At 47.7% G+C, this 27,158-nt stretch overlaps 1 protein-coding gene across 1 annotated transcript in view; it reads left to right on the forward strand.

The window, feature by feature from the left end:
• Nucleotides 1–6,917: 6,917 nt before the first annotated feature.
• Nucleotides 6,918–27,158, forward strand: part of map7d1a (MAP7 domain containing 1a) — a 60,979-nt gene continuing 40,738 nt past the window's right edge. Inside the window, exon 1 of the mRNA XM_036538103.1 lies at nucleotides 6,918–7,535. Coding sequence (XP_036393996.1) covers nucleotides 7,469–7,535 — 67 coding nt within the window. The 5' untranslated portion in view covers nucleotides 6,918–7,468. The remainder of the gene's footprint in view (nucleotides 7,536–27,158) is intronic.

The raw sequence follows: 27,158 nt of genomic DNA on the forward strand, positions 1-27,158 counted from the left end.
GCGGGGGGGGGGGGGGGGGGGGGGGGCGTCTCATCGCGCTCTGAAAAGGCGTGTAATCAGTTTGGGACGGTTTCTAATCAATGCTCAGGGGACTGAGCAAATTAATGTTGTTTATTCCCGCGGGACTCTGCTACCTTCAGACAGTGTGTGTGCCAGCTGAGAGAGTGTGCTGTAACGTCCCGCAGCACAGGACGACGCTGTTAGCTCACCACAGGAACGTGCTTGTGTTTGTTGCTTGTATGCCAGCTGATAAGTTAACAGCTTTCTTTTGTCTGCACACTCCTGTTGTCTTCTGTGCAGCTTTATCACCGAGCAGTGCTCGCCGGTAGCTTTTAGAGCATTTCTAGCTACGCGCTTTTTGACGCAGTTCCTCTAGGGCCCTGCACTGTGTAACTGTTAATGCGTTTGAACATCAAACGCCGGCGCAGGTGCTTCTGCCAGGTTTCACGGGCTGATTCAGCAGTGGTGCTTTCCAGCGGATCCAGCAGATGTGTGTCAATGTGAATCCTCAGAATGAGGAGCGGGAGACAGGCAGAGCAGGGGCAGAGCCCTTAAAAAGGGTGGTGGGGGGGGGGGGGTAACTGGGGGAAAAAAAGAGGCTTATGACCAAGATGAAAGGAGGGAGAGAGCGAATGCAGGAGAAACGACAGACAAAAGAGTGGGTGACTGTGCTGAGAGCTCAGAAAGGGATCTCAGAAAAGAAGTGTGCTGTGACACAAAGGTAAGGGGAGGGGGTAGGGGCGGGGAGACGTGGGGTTTTAGACAACTGAGGGTTGTTTTTTATTTAAACAGCACTTCAGTTGCAACTCTTAGGGCTGCTGTAGAAAGACATGCAATATTCTTATTGCACTGTCTTTGCGTTGGCTAAGTGGGCCATGCATATTTGATTTGTAGGCCTACCCATCACACTCGGAAATGAGGGCCGGCTTAGTATTCTGCGCATTGAGTCATCTTCTCACATGTAGTGCAAGATCTCTCTCTCTGTCTGCAACAGTTTTTAACCCTTTATAGTTCCCCTAATGTTGAAAAGGGTTTGCCTTTCCTAATGTGTCTGTGAATTAGGCAGATTCTTGCATTGTCAGAGATTTCAGCAAATCAGGATATGCTGTTTAATTAAATGAGTTGCACATTTATGGGCATTTGTTTTTTTTTTTACGAAACAGAGTAAAATAGAGTACAGGAAAGGCCATTCCTCATTTAACGCCCATGACAAGCTGCTTGTTTCTGCTGTTACTTGTAGGGGAAAGAAAGCAGCCTGATTTGCAGAAAATTGGGATTAAATCATCGCATCCAAAGAGGGGCCATGGTGGTGTTTAAATGGATTTAAATGGCTAAATCTCCTGGAATCCTCTGTTTAGAAGGAACCTGCCACTGCAGGTCACGGCCATGCTGGAAATGGCAGGTCAGTAAAAGGCACAGCTTCTCACACACGGATGTGTGTCTTTAAATGTGCGTTACAGAGTATCTTAACACATAATATTTTATTCAACTGATCTTAGAATCCGTACCACACTTTCTGTGGGAGGCATGGGGGGGGGGGGGGGTTAGGCTATTTTTAAACACTTTAAAAAATTAATGTCATTCTCTCTAACATAGACTGTGCATATTTCACACATATCGAGCAAGGAATAGAGGTGGGCATGTTCTCTCCTTTTCTTTTATATTTTATGAATAGGTGAGCAGCAGTAAAAACACACATAGAATACTGTATACATTACAATGTAGGTGAAATATACACTAGTACACATTTTAAAGTGGATTATTTATTTGATTCATAATTAAGAAGAGACATTGGTGAGTGGGAACAAGAGTGATTATTAAAAAGAGAGATTTAACATAGAGCTGAAGGGGTCTGATAGAACGCTGTATTATTTATTACTTTCACATATGGCTCTCCTCTTTTAGTTAGTGTCACTCTCAATAAGCTTCTCTAGCCACAGTAAAAAGGATATTGAGATGTGTCTGTTTGCATTAAGAACTACAGACATCTTTGGACAATTCCCCTCTCCTCTTCCCCTTTGGACTAAACTGCTAAAACAATCATACTCATGTCTTTTTGTCTGTTTTCATAGACCGCTTCTCCCATTCCATCCATCTTCTCTCTATATGGCCATCCATAATTCACATTTCTCATTTCAAACAGGACGTCTCTAATCATATTGCTTTGGCTTCAGTCATTTATAACATCCAAAAGGAGTGAAAGATGCCAGCATAGTTCTCCTCTTAAATATTTCTAAACCAAGCCTAATGTGAATGAGAAAAATAAATAAGCTTTAAAAATATGAACAAAAGTTTTGCAGAATAAAGCCTAACTCTAATAAAGGAGGCAGGAATGGTTTCTTTGTACTTCAGAGCACATTCCCCATTTGGATTATGACATTATACTGTGCTTTCGCTCTCTGCTTTCTAGGATAAATCTGTCCCCTACAGTGAATAGAAGGGCATATTAATTCTTAATTGCCTTTTCATCTCCAGAAAATTAAGTGTCATGCTCTCCCACTATCCCATTAGGAGCACATTTAATTGTAACAGTCTAATTTCACATGTGGGAGCGAACTTAATGTGACAGTAAGCCAACTCGAAAGTTCAATCCATTTATCACTTCTGCGTGGGCAGAGAACACGGGTATACCTCTTTAAGGAAAAAAAAAAAGCAGCATAACTTTTTCAGGGTCTGCAAGTTCCTTTGTCATGATACCAACAAGATGTAGCTGCTCTTTAAGGAAGAAAACTCCTGGACAGAGGGCCTAACTGAACCATCTCCGCTTACCGCCAGCATGTGGGTTTATCTTCTGTGAAGATCTCTCTTAATTTGAATTCCTCCCCTCATCGAAATGTTGGGTGTCAGCTGTGTCACGACACAGTTGTGGTGACAGGTGGCTTCTGGGGGTTTGTGCTAACGCAGCCTAACAGCTGCACAAAGGGGTCCCCCCGCTGGGTCCTTGTGGAGAAGGACGTCCCCACTGGAGCCCGCCGATTGTTCCCCTGCTCGGGCCCTCTGCCGCAGATGCCCCAAACTTAGAGGGGAGGGGCGCACAGGTGGCGGGGGGGGGGAAGAGTTTCGGTTGGGACGGGCGGAGACACAAACTCCACAGCTTCTTTTTAAAACTATTTCTCCTCCTAACAGGCACCCTGTGGAGTCTCTGAATAGAGGAAGGAACTCAGGGGCCATTCAGAATGTTTAGTAATCCACCTGTTAAGGGCACTGATCTGGACTCTTGACTCTGAACTCTTTTTACTGTGTTCCACAATTAGTAATAATATTAAATACATCAAAACTATGAAATACCACAAATGGAATTATGCAGTTAAACAAACTTGATTAAAAGTTAAACAAACAAATAGTTAATAGTTACTAATCTTACATTTTAGATTCTTCAAAGTAGCCAAAAATGTTTTAAAAAACATTTTTTGGAAAGAAATTCATACATAGGCATCAACGTCATTATTTATATGTGTCTAAGAAGCACACTTCAAGCATTTAAGCATAAGTCTTTAGATAAAAATGTCTTTGAAGGCATGTTTCCTGTTATCTTAATCAGGTGAGTCCAAACTTTTGACTGGTACTGTAACTGTAATTGTATCTGTAACTGTATCTGAGATGCATTCAAGCCTATCAGAGAAAACCATAAAAAAATACATTACCAACTAGTTATAATGGAGGGAAATATATTCTGAAAGGTACGCTATAAAACACAATTTTGTAAATACGTGGAAAATATGCACCAGCATGAATGTGCTTGTCGCATGAAAGGTATAGGCTTCATGTGATTCTTACGCAAGATTGCAAGCTGCTTATTTCAGAATCTTGTACTATAGAGTGGCCTAGCCCCCTTAACATCCTCAGCCCTGAGTGTGCATGCACTCAGATTGCTCCAGCTGTTTATCCTCATGGTTAACAAGTGCATAAAAAAAGCAGAACAAAGAAAAATAAACCTGAACTTGTGTGCCTCTTTAAAGATGACATCACTGTGTGCAGTGTCACCCATGATCATGTGACAAATCATGTGACAAAGATGGGTCATATGAATTTTATGACTTTATGGACTTTATGTTTCACGTCGATAAGTACAGAACATCTAACACAACTCAATTGTAAATGTTTATGTCTAGAAGAAAGAAACATTTAGCCACAAAATGGTGCATATGTAGTGTCTTTCAGTATGTGATAAAGTTTCACACAGAGTTGCAAAATATTCCACATCACTGTCCATGACAACGACATACATTGAATACAATACTGTGAGGAAAGTGTATAAGCATGTAAGTACAGCATGTGCTTTCTACCGGGAGAAAAGATCTGTTCTTTGCCTTGGGGATGGACTGCTGAACTAGCCAGCCCTGCAGACACATTGGCAATGTTAGGATACTTACTTCTCCTTTTGGAAAGAACCTCCCAAGTTCAGTTGTGGATACGACATCACGAATTATTCAGAGTTGGAGCTTTGCTTACCTGTGACAGAATGGCATTTCTGAACCATAGTCCAATCTCACCGGCTAAATTTCCTAAATGTCCCTGTTCCGGTCTTCGCCCAGAGGCGTGTATGACTGACAGGAGAATAACCAGCGCAGAGACCGCCAGGCTAAATTAATCAGTAAGAGTCTCTGCAGATGGAAGAGTCCTGACACATGCAATCAGCCAGGCAAGCTGTAGCTCAACCGCAAACATCAACAGATAATTGAAATGTTTCCTTAACCAGAAAGTAGCAATCCAGAGTTAGCACAGGAAAAAAAAAATTACATTTAAAGTGGACACAAACCTCATTTACACTACCTTATAAAAATGAGGTCAGTGTCAGTTTGAATTTCATGTTCTGGAAGTTACGCTTTCCACCTTCAATATTTTTGGATAAACGAAGCATTTGAATGGCAAATGCCCATGTACTCATTAGTAATTAGAGATACGCATACGGGAGAGATTTCTCTCATTTACAGACAGAAGGCATTGTCTCCCTATGTGTGTCTTTGTCTCTTCATACCTGTTCCCTAGGTATGACTTTCCAGCTTTGAGCTCTACTGAGACATGCATGGTAGTGTTAAATTCAAGTATTTTAGAAAACTTCAGAAACGTTGAATACACACGTTACTAATATTAAAAGAGACAAAGCAGTTTGTTTGAAATTTGTATAATACTTATCTAGCTAAACACCTACCTACCTAAACACACACACACCGACACACACACTAATCTCTTGGCTGAAACCATAGACTCCAGCATGTTAGCCTTGTTCAGATGATGATGCTGATTGGTTTGGGCGGGTCACATACTTCCTGTTGTCTCATTAACGGGCAGGGTCACTTCACCAGATCCAGGAGGGCTCTGGGGGACTGGAGGTTTCGAGTTTAACGTGTTTTGGTCGTTTGTCTTTGCGGTTGACAAGGGGGAACTGGGTCTAAACAGCTACTCAACCTGCTTCTACAATAAAGCATTTCTCCAATGAAACCGGTGCATAAATTTCAGGTTGCGACCGTCAGAGTTTCCAGCTGAACTATTTAGAGATACATGTTCTACCCTACATCAGAAGACAATGGCAGTGACAACTGTTTATTTTCCAAAAGGCTACAGCTACTTGTGAGCCTACTTTTGGCAGGAGCCTTGGAGACAGTTGTCAAGCAGGGTTTTTTTCCGTACAGTTTATGCAGAGGAACTGTATGAAAATTGCAAAGGAAAATCTTATAGACTGCAGGCTGCCAGCCAACTGCGTGGTATTACTGTGAACCAGATGTCACAATATAAAGATTTTACTGGGCACCTCCAGGGCTTTTGTGCTCTTAAATCAAACCTTTGAGGCTGTTGGTGGTGGTGCTCTCTGAGGATACAGTCCCCTTGCTCGTCCCCACGCACACACAGTGGCATCTCCGCCGGGCGTTAAGTTCCACACGCTGCAGTGATTTTGTCATGAGCGGTGCCGCTTCAGATGGACGGAATTCGCCGCGCTCCTCGCCCGAGCAGAGGGCGAAGCCCGCCGAGGTCGGACAGTTTCGAATTTACACAACTCAGAGAAATAATGACAGGGCAGGCCCAGAATGAGGGCGAGCCCTGAATGAGGTCAGAGCCCGAATTAAACCTGCAGCAGCCTGCAAAGACTGCCAAGACACTTTAAAAGATACAAAAACAGCCTTAAAGACAACAAACACTGATTGAGGAACCCTACATTTCGTATGACAAGGAAAGGGAATTCGGGAAGTTTTCCAGCTGAAACAGAATAATAAACACATTTTTTTTCAGGCAGCAAAGTGTAGCAAAACTAATTCGATTCTGTAACTTTAATGATGTGTTTAACATCAACAGCGTGTGTCTACGGCAATGCGTCGTTTCTTGCCGTGCGCTGCGTCATTGCGTTGTGCTGCCAGCACGTGGCGCAAAACTGAACTTGAATATTGATAACAGACTAAACATGCATTCATATTGTCCGTCAATCGTTAACTACTTAAAAGGGAACCCAGCCATCCCACCTCATTCCATAGGGTTTGTTGCTATTATTTTCTCGTTTCCTTTCTCATTTTCTTGACACGTGCACAGCAGTAGGGACCGGTAGCGAGAGAACCGACTCCTCTCAAGGACTTCTAGAGTAACAGCTGCTTATTATATTTTTTAAAAGTGCAACCAACAATAATGGGCAATAATGGCAAAATAATTAATAGATAATGGAATATCTGCAATACATTTCAATGGAAATTAATACTTTGTTTGACTGTGTCTTTAAAAAGTCGAGCGTTGACGGTCATGATCTTTTTGAGTGAGTCACCGCTCCGCTATCACAGCCAAAATAACTCAACTTTCCCCGGATAGTCTCGACATGTTGGGATCCTCGCCGGGGCTAACCATTCGAAAAACGGGGGGAGCTGCGCTCTGTCGGTATCAGGAGGCAGGCTTGGTGGGTGTGTGATCCAGCGGGGAGGGAACAAGACAAAATAATATAATTGTATGATAAAGTACGTATACATTGTATTAGCTCTGTTACTTTGTTGATTAATGTGGCTGGTACGTGTCGGTGAATATGTGTGACCCCAGTGCGTGTGGTACTGTCCGCTCGGGAGGCCACGCCGAGCCGTTCGCACAATAGCTATTCCATCAGCTGTTGTGTAGCTGTGCTGTGAATAGTTTCCCCTCTCTTTCCCTTCTTTTTGGTCTTCCTAAGTTTTTTCTTTTCTGACACCACATCATCGCGAATTACAGGATTCATTTTGGCGTCTTAGACACAAGACAAATATTTTGATCTTTGCTTTTTTTTTTCAGCTGTAACTTTTGATGATATTTCCTTTTGTGGCATTTTCCCCTTTTAAGATAGCAGCTCACTTCCCCTCTCCCTTCTTCGTTTGCTGCATTTTTCCATTTGGAGAGAGGGGCAGACCGGGTGCGCTGGCGGTCGACTGAAAAGAGTGACTAAACCAAGTTTTTTCCCCCTGCTGCTGCCGGAGGAATGAGTATACGACCGGAGAGGGAGGGCTGAGAAGCGCATGATTGAATGAAAAAAATGGAATGCAAAGATATTGGCACCGGATCGGAGGAAAAAACGCTGCCAACCGAAAAATGTAAGTTATAATTGAGAGTATAGATGTTGATCTATGAATTATGTATATACCATAATTCAGTCTTGTTACCTTCTACTGTTTTTTCTGGTATCTAGACTTAGCCAAATGGCAAAACTGTCTCATGCCTTTGATCCAGTCGTTTATGTTGAAATGACTGTTCATGTTCTGTTCTTGCTCACCAATAGAATTGTTACTATCAAGCTAAATGCAAACGCAAGAGAGCAGTTGCTAGCCAGTTAATTTGTATTAAATGTGTGTCCTCTGTTTAAATTATCTATAGCGAGTTACCTTGGTATTTAGACGGAAAGCAAACTGCGTTTTTTTAAATAGCAGGGGGTATTGCTACCTTGATAGCCAACTAGTTAAGTAGGATTATCGAGCGATGTTTCTTCATGGTGATTTTTAAGTGCATATTGATTTACACGCCTGTGGCTGTGTCGTGATTCATATTTTCTAGCCAACGGGAATAAAACTCACGGACTGCTATATGGCATGGACGCGGTCAACGTTTGTTTGGTAAACAAAAGTCTATCGAAACCATTCGGCGTCCTTCATTTTGGTGGGCTTGCAAAGCAGGGATTTGATATCTGCTCACGAAGTCAGGTTATCTCGGTAACGATCTGGCAAAGGATGTGGTCTTACGTGAGGACGAAAGCACTCTCTACCCAGTGCGATATTTCAATAGCTTTTATGCTCCTTTGCAAAACTCTAAAACGTTTCATTTGTTGCACCAACCAAAAAGTGAAGTAGCCAGCTAAAAGCAAGATCGAGTTTTTTTTTTTCGTTCCACCACCCTTCCGCAGAGATTTATGGGTTATATTGTTGTGGTCTTTCGGGGGGTTGAGGCTTTGCGTTTTTCCAAATAGTTCACAATACGAATTAGTTTTTGCGACGAATTGAACTGAATCGGCGCTTTAATGTGATCCGGACAGATTGATCGGAAGGTTGTAAATACCGACACTGTCAATCCACAATCGTAGCCAGCAGCGTGAAAATAAAGCGCGAATAGCTGAAATGTCCTAATGCATGATAATCAACTGTTTTACGAATGAAATAAAAAGCAGTCTAATTATAGTACATTTTAAAGCGGAGAACATTGTAATACAAAGGACCGAAGAGCGCCAGTACTATTTGGGGATTCATTCCCCAAAAGACACCAAGCGTGTTACCCACAGCTCTCATAAAATTACTCTGGTTAGATGTTAGAATTTATGAGAATTTTGCATACTGACATTCATTTTCGCGTCATATGATGTCAAAATGCGGCTATAGAATGATCTTTCTTACATTAATTAATAAGACGTATCACAGAAATGATGGTAAGGCGCACACGTGACCAGGTTTCTAATTTCAGTTTGTGGCGCAACAGTGATGCACGCATCAGACCCTGAAAACGGTTTTTTTATTCATATCGTCTTGACATGAATAAGATGAAAGCCATAGCCACGAAACTATTACAACCGCACCGACGACGTAATGCAGCCCCTCCCCCCTAGTCCAGAATTTCAGCCGCCGGTTTGGCCTCTCTCTTCTCCCATTGCTCATATCTAACGAGCGCCAGTCGGATTGGTAATGGCTGTACGTAACGCTACATGTTTTTCGCATCGTGTCCAATACAGAAAATCCCGGCTTCCTTGTCTCTCCAGCTGTCCTGGGATCTGTACCTTGTAATTTTCGCAGGCGTTATAAAAGGGTTTATTATTTGTAGGGGCAATGTTGTCACGCAAGGAGATCTGAAAAGCGTTAGTACATCCGACACACAGTCCAATGTAACAAATACGTTTTTTAAAAGCAGATAAGAATTTTGCATGTGCAGGTACAGCCAGTTACAGTGCAGTACAGGAGAGTAGTCAGTGCTACCTGTGGAACTAACAGCATTACATCAGTGGACGCAAGGACAGAGTGCAGTGCAAAGTACTGAGTACAAACGGGTTACACATCAGTGGACAGATTACAGGGGAAAAAGTGCTGATTCAGAGGTACCTGCAGTCTCAGACTCCCAGTCCAGCTGTGCAGGCATACGACTTGTGAGAGAGAGGGAGAGGGAGAGGGAGAGAGAGAGAGAGAGAGAGAGAGAGAGAGAGAGAGAGAGATGGGGTGGATGCTGAGAGCTGGATGGGGTGGGATGTGAGGGGCAGTGATTTTTAAGGGAGTGTGGGCTATGACGGCTTGCAGGAGAACACAGAGGAGCAGAGAGGTGGTGGGGGTGGGCAGGTAAGGGAAGGAGAGGACCAGGATAGAGTTCTTGCTTATTTGCAGGAGGCTGATAGCCTGGCGTAGAGTATCAGTGGGAGTTGCAGCAGTCCAGACGGAGAAGCTCCAGGACCTGGATCAGTGGCCAGGTATCATGTTGGCAGGTGTGCTTTAGCCATAGGACCTGGATCAGTGGCCAGGTGTCCTGCAGGCAGGTGTACTTTAGCTCCAGGATGTGCGGCAGTAGCCAGGTATCTTGTTGGCAGGTGTGCTGTAGCCCCAGGACCTGGGGTGTAGTATCTCTGCACTCTGAGGTGTGGTGCAGGTGATGCCTGTCACCAGGGCAGGCAGGTGCTGCAGTGCAGGTGACCACACTGTCCCCCACAGCACGGAGGGTGTGGATTGTGCAGATGCCCCATGCCCCTCCTGGGTCTGGCTTCCCTTAAAGCGCTGTCTGACAGCGGAGCACTCCCCCACTGTGTCCTTTGTAACACTAGCTTGGGGGCTGGGAAGGAATCCAGGCGTCTGATTTGGAGATCACTGTCCTATTGATTCACGCTGCGCTCAGCAGTCAGGCCCCAGTTCGTCCCACCAGCAGCTGGCAGGAATGAAGGCTGGCCACAGCGGCAGGGTCTGACCGGCTGAATTCCATCCCAGTGCATGCCGGGTAGTCTGCATTCCCTCTCTGCCCTGATGTAAACAGGGACTGGTTAAATGTTTACATCTCGGAACCCGGTCGAGCAGATCAATCAGTTGCCGAATTGTTCCGAGAGACTCCTCAGCTCTGTGCCGCCTGTAAAGTGTAATGTGTTCTGCAGATGGTTCTGAAGCATGCAGAGGACCGTTCCACTAATGAAAAGCAAGCTGCTATGACAGATATGAACTCCCACTGTGCAACGGCAGCAGTGATTTCAACTTTTACAATTTGCAAGTAAAGTGTTTAACACATTTGGACAAACAGGCTTATTTGAAAACTCGGTGACAACATCCATTGACTGATTTCCCAGAGGAGCTTTTTTGTTTGTTTTTGGCGGTTTTAGCCAGAACAGTGTTCGTTTGTTGGGTGTGTGGCTTGGCATGGCGGTACAGGCTCTAACCGGCGTTTAAAATGGCTCTGTCTGCCAGCCGCTTGTTTGCCTCGGTTGTCTTAATGCTCGGTTTGGAGGGGACAGGCAGGCCGATAATGCCAGTGCCTCAAGGCCGAAAAACACAATGAAACGGAGACAATGCTGAGTGACCACCACCTCCCCAGCCCTGTGCGGTGGCCTGTCCTCCATTGTGCTGGGAGCTGGGAGGCAGTAGAAGACGGGGGGCTTCCTTCCTCCCGCTCACAGAGACTCACTGGGAGGAGGTTTTGGCACCGTGTCAGCTTCGGAGGAGGATGGAACCCCACCCTGCCGGTGGGAACGCTCCATCAGGGGCCCCTCAGCTTACACCCACCAGCTCTGCAGATAGGGATACCTTCGAGGCCTGCAGCCGAAACAAGAACGCTCCACACAGCGTTTCCGTAACCTCCGTGCGTCGTTACGGGCACATGTTTGAGAACGTGGTGCGTTACGGCTGCAGGATTAGACAGCGGTAAGCCAAAGACGCCGCTGCGCTTTGAGCCGGGCTGACCGCGTGACCCGCTCCGCTTGTCTGTCAGATCGCCTCGCTTTCTTACCCTGGAGAAATGGTCCGCAGCTATTTTGAAACTCTGATGAATCATGGGAAACGGGGAGAGAGGGAGACGCGCTGGCCGTCCCCTGCCTGGCACGTTGCTTTGAAGGTGCGCTCTGCATACCTGGAGCCTGAAGGTTGACGTGTTTGTCATGGCTGAGCGGTGGCTTCATCTCATTTCGTAAGCGTCTGCAAAGCACGTTGTTTGTTGTCTCCAGGTGTCCGATGGCTTTGAAACTCATGTTTTGGCTTTTTGTGAGGTCCACGCCCTGGACTCCCAAGATTTGTGCTAATCTGTGTGTCCGTGTTCAGTGGATAACCGTGTCAGATGACTAATAAAGCGGGGAGGTTTTCTGTTTGCCCAGCCAGCGAGAGAGCTCTGACTTGATTCATGGTCATTAAAGGGGGGCCGTTGGGGAGGGAAAGGGCCTGTGTTTCTGATCTGTGAGGGAGCGGTATTGTCTTGCTGAGACTGAGATCATTAAGGGTGCTAATGGTGTTAAGTGTTGAGTTAACCCATTTGAAATGTTAGCAAGCATTAACAAACTTGACATAAATGTTTAGTTGGCTAAATAAATATCGCCCGTAGTGTCTTTTGCAAGAATTGCGGTTATGCTTTCTGCTTTATTTATGCATACAGAAGTATTGCATTGGTTCCTCTGATTGATGGAAATGGGAAACCGATACTGCCGGATAACTAGATCTGGCATGACTGGTCTTGCAAATTGGTTTTGAAAAGGTAACGCAAAGACAAGTGAAATGGTCTCTCAGGGTTGGAGTGACAGACCCTTTGACCCCTGTTGAGGAATATTTCCACGTAGCTTCTGGCTAACAGTCCTGCACACCTGATAGCACTGGCAGTGGTGTTCTTTGTGTCATTGACCTCTGATGGGGAATTCGGAGAAATTACTTTTGTGAATGATCTTGATTTTTGTTCATTAAGCCTGGGATAAAATATATACTCTCTTTCTTTCTGAAGTTTCTTTCTTTCTTTCTTTTACCAGTTAAGCGCTACTGGTTAGACTTGTCAATAAATAACTGAATACCTGGATAGTTTTTAACATCTTCAGTGCGCAGCTATTTTTTTTTCTAACAAACTACAAGGAGTTGTTTTTTATGAAAGAACAGTTTTATTGATTTTTAAAGAGGTGAATTTGTGGCCTGAAATTGTTTTGCCTTGAGTTATGTTTGGCTTATAATTGACTAAAAATGGTTTAACAACCGTAACACATCGTGAAATGAGTTGGTTTGGCTTGAGGTTTTTTCTTTGGTATCAATTCTGTTTGCAGCTGAAATGGCTTGCATTGAAAGTCAGAAGGCCTAAGTTTTCAGCGTCAGAGAGAAGTCCACGCTGTGGGAGTCGGAAGTAGTTGGCATGTGGGCAGAACTCGCTGTAATCCAGGCTGATGCTGGAGGATTCTGGCGTGTCCGGATCAGGGAAAAGGCCCCGGGATCTCCTGCCCCAAGCCTGTGCCCCGCAGGCCCTCGGCTCGTCTCACACTTTCGGAGCTGGTTCTCATTTCATGCCTCTCCCAGAGGGACCCTCTCATTCTCCCTTTGCTCTCAGCCAGCTCACCTGGCAATGCTCTCTCCCAAATCTGCGAAGACCCCCACGCAGCCTGATGACTGCCTGCAAATGACTGAGTGGCGGGGTGAGGTGCCCCATCTTTTGCCCGTCTGAAATGGTTTCCTCTTGCTGTGCGAGGTTCTCCACAGTTGGTGGAGGGAAAAAAAATCAGTCTCCCTCAGAGGTCCCATGCAGAGGTGACAGAATGTTTGTGATGGTGGAAAAGCTCATGAGCTGAAAGCAGATTGTGCTTGAGTAGCCCTGGGTTATTTGTGCAGCGGTTACGATATGGTTTCGGTGGAGAGGGATGAAGACACAGCAGCCTGATGTGGGTGATCGGTTCCCCATCCTCTGTGATGGTGCTGCTTTGTTAATGTACGTTATATCCATGCGGTTTGGCAGGGGTTTACTCTCATTCTCACGGAACTCATCCTCAGATCATCTTTAACGGAATTTCTCTTCCTCAAAATGATACCGGTGGTACCCAGCTGTGAATGGACCCTCGGGGGACATTTGGCAGAGAGATATGAGGTAACGGACCAGCTGAACCCTGTCAGCAGCCACCCGCCAGTGGCCAGAGAGACAGATCTCTGCTTCGAATCAATGCAATCGATTCTGTCTGCTCACATGTGCTCATTGGCTCAGCTGGCTCTCAGATAAATGGCAGCAATCAGGGTATGATATTAAAATGAGCGCAGTTGTGAGGGGGAGACTCCGAGGGGGGCAGAAGTGTGTGAGGGGCACTGTGTTCGCGCTGTTGATTACAGGGGCTGGGGGGGTGAGTGAGGGGCACTGTGTTCGCGCTGTTGATTACAGGGGCTGGGGGGGTGAGTGAGGGGCACTGTGTTCGCGCTGTTGATTACAGGGGCTGGGGGGGTGAGTGAGGGGCACTGTGTTAGCACACACCTCTCTGCCAGTGCCCCAGCTGCTCCTCTTTGCCTTGGGTTAGCCGAGCGCAGCCCTCTCCTCTGATCGGTTCGGTCGGTAGCGTTTCGGTGGCCCGGTAAGTGCCGGCTGCAGCCTGGTCAAGGTACTGGCAGTCCCGATCGGGGGAGTTAGCCGTGTTGTGTAACCGCGTCTCTGCAAGGCCCTTGCTGGTGGCTGGACGGCGGCGGTATTCAGGTCCGCGGCTGCGCCTGTAGGAGCCCTTACATAAGGAGGGGGAAACTGCACCGCGGCCTCCTTTTGTAGGGCAACATTAGTCGCTTTGTGTGGTAGGGCGGGCAGGAGACCAAGGCCTCCGCGACTCCTGAAAAGGGACAGTGTTCGTCTGCAAGCACAGCTGCGATTTACGCTCTCCCACTCATTTCTGTGTTTGATATCATAATACGCGCCTGGAGTGTCACTGTGTCACAGCGCGCTCTCGACGCCAGCGTTCGTCCTTGGCTGGCTGTCCCGACAGACCTTTGATTGTTTGGTGTTATTTGGTGTGACTGTGCTGTTCTCGAAGCCTGGCTCTCTGCTGGTTTGAGTGAGGCCCGGCGGACCAATCCGACAGGTCTCTCCTATAATAACCCCTCTGCAGATTATATGCGGTTTCTCCACCTCCAGCTGATAGCGAATATTGCTGCATCGTTCATGTAGCTCGCTTGCTTTGTGCGGAAGCCCTTTATATTTGAAAAAGGCGTCAACCAGGACTGAGGACGGAGGATTAAACCTGCAAAATTATAAATGAATAAATGATTTAATACATAAAATACGTGTACATAAATATATGAACCATGAAGTGAAGGAATATATTGCTGAAGTATGTATTTTTTGAATATATCTAATGTATGACTGCTCTGCAAACTCTTGGGAGAGTAATGCTCAGGGGGCTCTCATCTTGCAGGACCTAGCGTGGCTGCGCTGCACCCCGACTCTCACATTCTCCATGAGCTCTACCCGACAGAGGAGTGCAGAACCTTCTCTGCCATTCGACTAGCTGCATTTTTGTTTTCGTCTTCATGTGTATTTGCAGCAAATACTGTTAAACAGCGCCGCTGTCTCAATACGACATCATAACGAAATTAGTCCATGCAGTGCCGTCAACATCTGTGTTGAATTAATCTATGTATATAACGTAAACTGTTTATAAATCATCAGAAATTAGGCAGAGCCCAAAGACAGCACTATGCGCTTCACCATGCGTCTCTTAAGGACATTGATAGCTAATTATAGCCAAACAGCACCGTCCCATTTCCCAAATTAAGGCAAATATGAAATATTAATATGTTATTTTAATTGGTAATTGATTGATGATGTTTCTTCCTTTATTTCATTTCCCAGCCCATTTTATTTTTAATTCTGGCAGGCCTGGTATTTTACGTAAGTGTTTTGCATGATTGTTTGTGGATCTCCTCATAAGTAGGCCTTCTGAAATGATGCAATACTCCGGGCCCTGCTTCAGGATCAAAGCTGGCCCAGAAAAACTGCATTTCTGTGAAACAGGCTTCCACTGCAGGAATTCTGCATCCCCTCTGAACATTTAGGCTTCCTTGTGGAATAAATAAAAAAAAAAAAAAAGAAGATGCCAAAATCTGTGAATCTGGGTGCCTGGGGGGTGTAGTGGAGGGGGGGGGGGCGGTGTTTAATCTCATCTCTGGTTCTGCACGCAGCATTCTGATATTATTTATGTCTGCGCTCTGCTGTGGGCCGCTATCGCCATCACAAGCATCCTAATCCTGTTAATTCTGTGTGTAGGTTTAAGGAGAAGATTAGGATGCCAAACCAGTGCCCATTTTACAAGGTATTAATCCCTTTTACTTTCGCTAAAACAAGGGGTTTGTGGAAGAAAAGGATTAAACAAACTCTAAATCCAATTCATTCTCCACTTCATAGGGTTTGGCAGCATATGGGCGGGGGGGAGCTGCAGTAATATTTTGAGCTGGTTAGTCAACAAATTGATCATTTTTACACTCTGCAGGACACGTGATCCGGGTATTGTCAAATGACACATTTTAATCCAAAAGGCTTTGTTCTTTTTTTATTCTTAATTTATCCATTTTGTTCCATCTCCGGTTAATACAGACCAGACTTCTCTCAGCTAACATGGCTGTGAATTCCTTCATGAACTGGAGCTGTGAGAGATGCTTTTGCCTTTGATCTGCTAGAAACCAAGCACACCCCACCCCCTTTGCTTTTTTTTTTTTTTTTTGCAAGATTCAAGCATGACCGGTCTTAACAATGATATCCCAAAACAAGGAATTTGTACCTGAAGGCCCCCCTGGCTTGAGGAAGCCCCACCTGTTGTGGGTGGGGGTGGGGGGTGCATCAGAGACATGCCTGCACATGGCCGCCTCATCTGGGGGCTGTAGGGGGGAGACTACACCCCCACACGCTCAAATTCCAGCAAGCCAGGCTCCACTGACTGCAAAAGGAAGCAGCTTTTCAATAGAAAGAGAGAGAGACAGAGAGAGAGAGGGTGGGGGGAGGGAACAGGCCCTCAGAACAGGGGGTTCTATAAGCTACAGAGCCCCCACCCCACTCAAAAAAAGGAAAATGCTGTTTGAAGTCGGTTCTTGAGAAATATCGCGAGTTAGAACTGGAAAACGGGAGAGCATTCAGTGCATTCAGAGCGAGTGGGTGGTATATAGCGTTTTTTTTCTTTAGGCAGCAGGGGTTTTGTGTGTGTGTGTGTGTGTGTGTGTGTGTGAGTGAGTGTGCATATGGGCAGATGTGTGTGTTGGTGAGTGTGTGCGTGTGGGCGGGTGTGTGTGGGAGAGTGTGTTCGTGTGGTTGGGTATGTGAGAGAGAGAGTATGTGTGTGTGTGTGTGTTCATGTGGACGGGTGTGTGTGTGTGCGCGCATGTGTGTGAGTGAGAGTGTGTGCGCCCGTGTGCTGGAGCAGGGACCAGAGAGAATGTTAAGCATTCTCGCTGTGAGCCCTGTCTTCTCGTCAGAGGCGGGGGTTGGTTTTTCGGCTGCTGGGGGGGGGGGGGGGGGGGGGGGGGGGGGGGGTGATTTCATCTGCCGGGTTAATCACGCATACAAATGGCATCACATCAGCGTCAGCCTGAGAAGGGCCCAGATGGAGCAACTCTCTGCGCTCCCACACTGACCCCGCGCTGAGGAAGAGGAGGAAGACGAGGAAGCCATCCATCCTGCTCCACTGGAAAGGAAAATAAAGAGGGGGTGTGGTGTGTTACCTCACGCTCTGGGAGGCTCTTGTGCGTTCTTCAGTGCTTTCCCAAACACGCTTGCGCAAGCTGTAATGGTACTTTCCCATGGTATTGCACTGTATTTACAAAATAACAGTGGAAAATGAGGATCTGGGCTCTGCTGCCCGTTACAGAAAAGCAGTGGGAACAGAGCTGTCTCGTAGTTCTGTTTCTTTTGGTCAGTGAGCATTGTTTTTGAGAGCTCCAGAAACACTGTGACCATACACTGCTGCGGCAGGAATGCTAGTCCTGCAAGATTTAATCTGACAGCAGCCTGTTATCTGTCCCTGAGCACAGAATCATTTTCCCAGGTCTCAGCCCTTCCCACCTCACAAATCTGCTGCTACAAGTGTCCAGGAACCTGCAGCAGTGCATTATGGGTAGACAGGAAGTGAACCGCTTCTGTGAGTGATTCAGCGATTTCCTGCCACCCAGTTGTTTTTTTTATTTACTTTAAATAGCCAGATAGTAATATCCATGTCACGACTGGTTCTAGCAAACCAGGTCCCCCCTAAACCCAAACCGATCATATTCCTTTACCACATGTACAAGTTTTATTTTCTTCTCTGTATCATTTGGTACCACGTGCAGGAACACGGCACACAGGAGTTCATTATACGCTGTCCATACCAAGGGGCGATTTCACTGGCTTAGAAAAAAAAGCCATGTGTTGTTGCAGTCAGTGGTATTCCGTACGGGTGCGATTTCTGCTGTGCTGCTTGAAGCCTTTGGCCCTGTTATGTGAGGAATCCATCAGTATTATCTCTGAGCAATCCATGGACTTGTTCCAAAATGTCTGCGTCACTCGACTAATGGGGGCTGTCATGAGTGCGTCTTCGCTGGAGAGGTCTGGGGAGGAGGAGAAAATGGCCGGATAGTGTTTCCACGAAGGTGTGGGACCGACGCTGAAGCTGGCTGACTTTCTGAGAGAGTGCAGACACGACTGGAGTTACGCGAGCTGGATTCCGCCTGCAGTAGGAAGCGGTGCCCCAGAAACTAAACAGGTCACCGTTTTAATAATTCAGCTCCAGAACCGCTCGATAATGAGTTCTTATCAGGCTTTTCTCCTCCAAATTCCTGATCTTAATTTGCTCTTTTAAGCATGGTATCATGCATATTTATGCTGGTTCACGGTTAATTATATGTGTAATTAGTGCCAATTAGTGATGCCTGGGATGCATTAAGTGGAGTCTCGTCAAGCCATCCCATCATGCATTGCAACTCTGGAGTGTTTTGCCAGAGTTTCCTGCATAACAGTGTGCGTTCCCCCTCTCTCAGGCTGTGAGTGGGTTTTGATCTTGCTTTCTGAGGTATTTTTAAAAGAGTTCCTTTGGCATAATTGGTTCACCACAACAGAAGATGCAGCTACAGTAGGAAACACTCCATCACTGTTTCCGTCTGTGTGGTGGGCTCTCTCTCTCTCTCTCTCTGTGGCGTTAGCGTCCATGTTTCTCATTTTCAGAAGCAGGAAGGTGACGCTGCTCCACGCTGATGCCGGCCGCGGGCCTGTGACTCAGAGCCTCCGAGCAGGCCGGCGGTCTGGAGACCAGCTTCCTCCTCCTCTCGTCTCTTTTTGCTGTGCAGACACTTTTGGATTCTCGGATTCCTCTTCCTGGGTTCTGGTTACCCTGCTATTAAAGCTGAAAAGCATAATTATTCTATTTTTTTCTCTCCCCACCAAAGCACTAGATTTATGACTATGCGGCATGCTCGCTCTTGGCAAGAGGACCTCGTCTTTGTTTACTGATAGCAGTTTGCAGTCGCATAATGAAAAGTGTTGAATGAATTTATGCATGTAATGCCATCCTGAAATGGCATTCTCTCTGGTGGAAATGATGCAATGGCTTCTGACGCTTTAGGGCAACAGATTGAGGCAGTGTGTTTGAAAAATGATCAAATTATTTTTTTTTTTTTTTTTGGATTGACAGCCCATGTTTGACCCCCTTTGGCTTGTGTATTACAGTTTTTCTTTTTGGAAAGGCATATTTAACATTGTTTTAATACTTTCCGAAATGATTAGCTGAACTTGAGTTGAACGTTTGCTTCCTGCTGGCTTGAATTGTGCTGATGTGCAGACCGAAATGAACCCCAAACTGCGGCGAGCAGGAAGTGACACAGCGTGGCCTGGAGTCACGGCCACGTGCTGCGTCATGCCTGACCCCCGCGCCTCAAAACACAGGGGAATCAGAATGTGCCGCCCAGCTATTTATGAAAGGCTTCCTCTTTGTCTCCCTCGCCTCTCTCTCTCTCTCTCTCTCTCTCTCTCTCTCTCTCTCTCTCTCTCTCTCTCCCTCTCTCTCTCTCTCTCTCTCTCCCTCTCTCTCTCTTTCTCTCTCTCCCCCTCTCTCTCTCTCTCCCTCCCTCTCTCTCTCGTTCTCTCTCTGTTCTCTCCCTGTTCTGTGACTTTGCATTGCCTCAGATCTCCCTCGGTCCTGCTCTGGCCTAATTTCAGTCACAAACAGCTGTACCCTAGTTTCAACTTGGAAACAGAGGAAGGGAGGGTGAGAGAAGGGAATTTACACCGTGACCCCCCCCCCCCCAGTTCCAGCCCCCTCCCAAAATAACCCGAATGGGCTCCACTTTGCGTTCACTGCTGACCTGGGTCATCAGACTGAGGTGCTAATATTAGCTAGGGTTTGTAGCAGCGCCTCTAAAGGGCAGAGTCCCATTCCAACAGAGGCCTGTCACCCCAATACGCCCACCCCGGGCACCGCCACGGGTCCACAATGTTAATTATTATTATCAATTACCATAATGCTACTCTGTTACATGGTATTAGGGCGGCAGTGTAGCACAGTGGTAAGAAGCAGGGCTTGTAAGTGAAAGGTTGCTGGTTCGATTCCCCTCTGGGACACTGCTGCGGTACCCTTTGTACTGTACCTCAGTAAATATCCAGCTGTAAAAATGGATGTACACATGTAAAAACTTTGAGCTATGTGAGTCACTCTGGGTAAGTGAGTCTGCTTAATGACAGTAATGTAATGTAGACACATGCGTCAAGTGACTTCCAATTCAAAGAAGTTTGTTCCAGACCCGTTGTTAATTTTATTCAGCTTATTTTTTCTTGCAAAGTCATACTTCACAGGATTAAAAAAGGCGTGTTGGTTTGACCGGCAGACAGCTGTGTGTTCTGACGTGTTTTCCCTGCAGAGGCGAGTTACAGCTCTCTGAATGGGCAGACATCCCTCTGCGGTTGGTACTGTGCCCCCTCTGCCTGTTGTACTTTGCTGAAGGTGTTGGGCCTGGCTGCTGATTGGGCGAGATGATGCGGTGTTCCTCATTGGATGAGTGTGCTTTTGGGAAAGCAGTAATTATATTTGTTTGGCTGCGGGTCGGCAGGGTGGGGCTGTAGCACCAAACATTAGTGTAATGACTGCCGCAGGACCGCTGGAAATTACACGTTTGGAGTTTGCTTAATTACTGCCGGGGCCGCTAACTGTTCTGTGCTTGCAGTGATGTTTGATTGTAGTTTGAAAACTTTGCTTTTTTTGTCAGACAGGAGATCTTTACAGGTTGTCTGGTGGATGCAGCTGTGTTTTTGTGTGGTTCGGGGAAATGCCATTTTCCTGTCTCTCTGTAGCAATTAACATTTTTCCCATATTTATCTATTTAGTGTTTTGTTGCTGTGTTTGATTTTTTTATTTCTCTCTACAGAAATTTCTTTGAATTTAGTTGGAAGCGGATTGAAGTGGATTCTCACATGGTCGGGTTTTTCGATGGAAGTGTGCTCTCGGACATGAGGTCCATGTTAGAGTTGAACACTTCCTGCTGCTTGTTTAAATATGGCTCAGATTGCACAGTGTCCCAGGGCCGTGATTATGGTCCTGGGTTCCTAATGAAAATCGGGTGGTTTCCAGAGAAATGAGGCGGGTCTGATGGTGTTCAGAGTATGTGTGTCTGTGTGTCTGTGTGTCTGTGTGTGTGTGTGTGTGTGTGTGTGTGTGTGTGTGTGTGTGTGTGTGTCTGTGTCTGTGTGGGTGGAGTTCGGTGTGTGACTCACCCTCAGACGGTCCAGCATGTTATTTTGGATGAGTTTAGGGCTTTGATGCGTGTGTGATGGTGTCGGAAGAGTGCCCGGCGCAAACCTGCTGTGTCTGCCAGGACGTTTTGGGGAGGGGCAGCTGAAAGTAACCCGCATTGTTGCAGTCAGAGCAGTGTCCGAGGCCTGAATGAATGATGAGTTTTCTTTTTTCCCCCTTTGAATAATTGTTTTGATGGAAGTCATTTTTAGTCCTGTAAGTGCTGGAGTTGCAGCATTCCGTGAGAGACTTTATTGCCTTCCTTCACTGAATTCCAGAGCAATTTCCGACACACTGGTTTGCTTCAGTGCGTTTTCAATGCATGTTTCAATTTGATAACCGGAGCCATTATGAGCAAGAAGAGTGTGTGTGTGTGTGTGTGTGTGTGTGTGTCCGTGTGTGGGGTGTTTTAAAGCAGGTGTCATCCAGAGATGTACCCCCCCCCCCCCCCCACCTGACTTATTGCGGTAGATCTCTTGTTGTAACAAAGGAATCGTGTCTAGAGAAGGGTCCTGTCCGACCCAGGGGGACATGCAGCAGGTTGCCAGGGCGACAGGGCACGGGGACAGCGCTCAGCTATGAATGGCATGCGGAGTGCGGAGTTGGCCAGATAGGCAGCCCTGCTTGACTAACAGAATAAAGCCGTGGGACTGCAGCTCCTTGCTCTCCCGCTCGCACAAGCCTCTCTTTCAGGGCGGAGCTGAGGCTGCCGTCAGACCGCGGTTAAAGCAGCGAGCACAGCACGGGCGCTTCGCGGCTCGAACGGCGGTTGGTTTTGTTGGTTGCACTGTCTTCAGCAGGCCGACGTGTGCAGCAGGTGTTGGACTTCTTGAGCTACCTTCTTCATTGCACAGAGATGCATGCTAACATGCATCTGGAAGCACAGCATAAACAAAACCAGACAGGATACATACACAGTAAGAGGAACTCACAATAAATGGATGTACATGCAACAGGCACACACACACACACACACACACACACACACACACACACCTTTGTACTCTCACTTACTCATACACATGTACACACACTCATTCACACTCACATATAGATTAACTCACTCACTCTCTCACATACACGAACACATTCATACACTCACTTACTCAGACTCTCACACGCTCACATGCTCACATTCACACACACACACACACACACACACACACACACACGGGCACATGTTCCTGGAGGGAGGGGCAGGGTGACGCTGTCTGTCATGGCCCCGGGGCAGAAATCCGGGGCTGAAACCACCAGCAGCTGCCTGCGCATTCTCCTCATCGCTGCTCTTTTCTCCTCTCCGCTCCCTCGCACCCCCACCCACCCCCCCCCCCCCCCCCCCCCCCCACCCACCTCCCTCGCTCCGACACGCTGGCACAGAGGTGTGGAGGCCCAAATTCCCCCTGCGTCAGCAGTCTGGAGACATCGCCTCTTATTTTACCCGCGTGGAAGTAGGGCAGGCAGCGTGCGGTGAGGATCGGGGTCCTGCCCTGACAGGGCTGGGCCTGTTTATCCCGAAACAGAGGGGAGAGAACACGAGGGACCCGTGAGAGACCCGTCGGCCCTCATCAGGCCCTGATCTGCACAGTCACCCGTTAACCCCACTGTGTGCCCTGGTGCTTCCTCCCTCAGAGAATGCTGCTGTCTCTCTCCATCCTCAGCTCTGACCGTAGGGCTGTCTCTCTCCGTCCTCAGCTCTGACCGTAGGGCTGTCTCTCTCCGTCCTCAGCTCTGACCGTAGGGCTGTCTCTCTCCGTCCTCAGCTCTGACCGTAGGGCTGTCTCTCTCCGTCCTCTGCTCTGATCGTAGGCCTGTCTCTCTCTGTCCTCTGCTCTGATTGTAGGGCTGTCTCTCTCCATCCTCAGCTCTGATCGTAGGGCTGTCTCTCTCCGTCCTCAGCTCTGATCGTAGGCCTGTCTCTCTCCGTCCTCTGCTCTGATTGTAGGGCTGTCTCTCTCCATCCTCAGCTCTGATCGTAGGGCTGTCTCTCTCCGTCCTCTGCTCTGATCGTAGGCCTGTCTCTCTCCGTCCTCTGCTCTGATTGTAGGGCTGTCTCTCTCCGTCCTCAGCTCTGACCGTAGGGCTGTTTCTCTGAGTTCTCTGTTCTCTGGCGTTGAGGAGAGCTGAAGTCTGGATGCCTGCAGTCTGCAGAGTGGCTGTGTTATCTTAGTCAATGAGGTCAGCGGTTCAATAAGTTGCCAAAGTCACAGCCTGCGTAATGACTGAACACACTGTCTGCGGCTCAGGCCTTGTGAAGTCCTAAACCTATTAAAGCGTTTCTTATGTCAGACAGACCCAGCTAGTCCTGTGTCAGGTTTGATTGTGTGTGTGTCTGTGGGAGGCCATGCACTGTTTTCCACATGTGTCTCCATGACCCACCAGTGGGTCTCAGCGAGCTCATTTGTGGGGCCACAGCAGCATGAGGGCATGCTGCTTCCTCCTCAGTGAGTGGCTGCTGTTGGCCCCTCCCACTTCCTGACTTCCTGACTAGGCTGCTGCCTGCTTGGTTTCTACCCCCTCCTGCTGCGGTGTGTAATCTCTCTCTCTCTCTCACACACACACACACACACACACACACACACACACACACTCTCTCAGGCAGGGGGAGAGGGTGTTTACCCTGCGCCTCCAGTGTGTCTGAAAGCACCGCCACCCTCTCCCCCTGCACGGGGCGCCTCAGCCGGTGACATCACCGCGTCGCCCGGGGTGAGGGCGGCGGTAATGAGGTAATGCTTCAGCCCCTCTGTCCTGCCAAATGAGATGCAGCTCCATTCTCTCCGAGCCCCCTGCACCCCCCACCCCCCAGCCTGTAACCCCCGGCAACCGCCCCCTCTCCCAGCCCCTGCTCGGCTTGTGTTTGTATTTCACAGGAGGACAGTATTGATGATGGCAGATGAGGATGAGGATGATGAAGGTGAAGATAATGGTCTGTGTGCTGTGTCGTCTCTCTCTCCACCTCCATGGAGGAGTGTTTTTGTGATGGCCACCTCGTGCCCTCGTTAGCGCCTACGTGTGAGGCTCTGCTAGCCCGGTTACCGTACCCCTCTGGGGTGCTCTCTCTCACGTCTGTGACCTTGCAGGAACTGTAATTGTCATGTTCCAGTTAAATGCCCTCTGCGGAGCCCCTCCCCCTAACACCTCAGAGGTCACATGACCCTGCAGTGGAATGTGGAGTGACAGAGAGGTGCCACATGCCCTGGAGTCCCCTCAGGTGACCACTGACCGGACAGGTGACACGCTGCCGGCACTGACCGGACAGGTGACACGCTGCTGCCACTGACCGGACAGGTAGAGGCACCAGTGCTTTATGCATGTGCTTCCAGGGGTGTTGGTTTTTATTCATTGAAGAATGTTGTGGTGGTGAATAGTATTTTTTTTTTTTTTTTTTTTTTTTACGTTCAGTCTCACAGTCATTTAAGTTGCAGTTAATTTGTTGTGAATTTCACCATAATCACTTGAAAAGTGGAAAAGCTGTTGCAGGAAACGGACTGTAATCTTTATGACGAGTAGGTGACGTCCTGTTTGATGGAACACGTTGAAAGACTTGTATGTTGGCGTTAAATTCCAAAAGATGTTAGGTTTAATCCTACAGCTGCAACTTCTCTGACAGTCTGAGATGCTTAGTTGAGGAGTTTTATTGTCTTTCACTGGCTTTTCTCTGAGACTGTAGCTTTACGGTGCAGTAAGTACTTGTTAGCGGTTACAGCTCAGAGCGTGGGTAATTAGAGAGCTTCAGAGAGTGTTGCATGCTGGGAAAATTCAATCTCACGGCACTCTGCTCTGCTGCTGATTTGATTTGCACAGGTGCTTAAAGCTGCCTGGGACGCAGCTGGACTCTGGGATCTGGACTGGGTATCAGAGGACGACAAACTCCGGTAACCTGACTGCCACGCCACCTGTGTGATGGTGCAATGTCGTTTTTATTGCCTTCTCCTGTGCCGCTCTCCCAGCCTGTGTTTCGGAGTGTCCTCCTTCAGACACCCTGTGAGGACAGGAACGGTCCGTACCCAGGGGTTTCTGGGTAAAATGGCAGCTTGAGACATGTGAGAGGGATTTCTGAGTGTCATAGTGTTGTTTCAGTGCTGTGAGGTGCAGACGCAGGCGACAGCCATACCCACTTCATCCTGATGAGCCCTGATTCTCTCTCATGTTTATTCTAGAGGAATAGAATTCTAGATTCTGTCCCAGCACATGCGCACACACTCTCACACAGAGGCACATGCAGGCATGCACACACACACGGACACACTCAAAAACACACCAACATGTGTGCTTACACATACACACACACACACACACGTGCACACACACACACACACGCACATACACGTACGCACACGTACGCACACGCGCTCACAGACCCCGTCTCCCTCAGGAGGCCCCCAGGGCAGGCACGGAGAACCCGGTTCACAGAGTGCACTCTGCCAGTGTTGTCATCCGTGTGGACAGGAGTAGCATGCTGTGGATTCCTGCCGCCTCTCTGACCCACTTTCCCATCCCCCTGCTCCACACTGCCATAAAGGCCAGACTGCATGTGACCAGTGCATAGCCACGCCGTGTACTCCGCTGCCACCCCATAACCTGGTCGCCATGACGCCCCGTGGGCCTCACACTGGCTCTCAGCACTGTGCACCGTGCATTAGACAGGAGAGGAGTGGAGTTTGTACTGCAGAGGAGAAGAGATTGGACTGGAGAAGATAGACTTGAGATTTTACTGGAGAGAGGAATGGAATTTGGACAGTAGTTTTAAAATTGGTGCACGTCTGCAGTTAAATGGCATTTAAAACCAGCAGGGCCGTGCTCATGGGGTTGGATGTTGACAGCTCAGTATCATTTTTAATAACATTGCATTAGGAGATGAAGTCTGAGGAAAGGTGCAGACCTTCTGATTTGATTATAGAAAAACCAATGACTTTGAATGATTTGAAGCTTCATAACAAACCCATGCAGGCATGTATCAAAGGGTTCAGAGTGGAGACGGTGATACGCGGACCTTTTGATTTGAGGATCAAATTGTGTCTGAGAAATACAACATAGGGAGAGTACTGTGCTACCCCCTTTATTTCCTTCCGAAAAAATAATCTGAGAAGCAGATGCACCCCTAAATCCCTGTGTCTGATGAGTGGGGTTTCATACGGAGGGGAATGAAACCTGATTCTCTCAGGGGTGGGGAGGGGGGTAGAGCTTTAGATCTGTGTCTGTGTGTTAATCGATTCTTGCAGATGCATTGTTGATGAGGCCGTGCTGCTAAAGACGGACTGGGAGCTGAATTATGCAGTGTATTCACCCCCGGCCCCCCCGCTGTAAATGCAGCAGGTCTTAATGGCATTTGACTGTAAGCGCTCTGGAGCCGTGCCTGTTTGCCATTGGGGAGTTTACTCTGCAGATGGAGTGAATATAGCATCTCTCCTCAAGGCTGGGGGGGAGGCGAGGGGGGGGGGGGGCACTTTTCTATCTGTCACTCTCACTCTGGGGTAGGGACCGAGCACACGCTTATTCTGAAGAGACGAGGTGCAAACCTTAACGCACAGGGCGAATCCGCACCCCTGTCTTAGGTTTAATACGAAATCTGTGCAGTGTTGGTATTTAGGATTGTCCTCCTGCTCCCAGATCACCGGCTTTAAAGCGGTGCCTCTGCGCCTCTCTCCGATTGCGTAAAGCCGCACTGTAAACCGGAGCTAGGCGACTGGTATCGTGTAACTGGAGCAGAGACAGCAGAATCGCATCGGAAATGCGACAGGCAGGAATGCGTCAGGCAGAAAAGCACTGGACAGAAATGCATAGCGTGCTTGTTTACAGGCGAAAGGCAGCTTTTCCAAACCCAGGCAAACAGCATTCCAACATTTTGTTAGTGTTGTTTTGATGTTCTTGCACAAGAAGGCCTGAGCCAGTGACATTTTAGTGTCTTATTTTCATGGGTGGCCTGTCCTCCTTTTCTGTCAGCGTCTCTCTGATGCCGTCTTTTTCTTGGTCTCTCTCATCTCCCTCTCTTTCTCTCTCACCCCTCTCTTTCTTGCTGCATTCAGTTCAGGTGGTTACTGGCACGGCA

The sequence above is a fragment of the Megalops cyprinoides genome, chromosome 10 (genome assembly GCF_013368585.1).
Source record: "Megalops cyprinoides isolate fMegCyp1 chromosome 10, fMegCyp1.pri, whole genome shotgun sequence".
NCBI lineage: Eukaryota > Metazoa > Chordata > Actinopteri > Elopiformes > Megalopidae > Megalops > Megalops cyprinoides.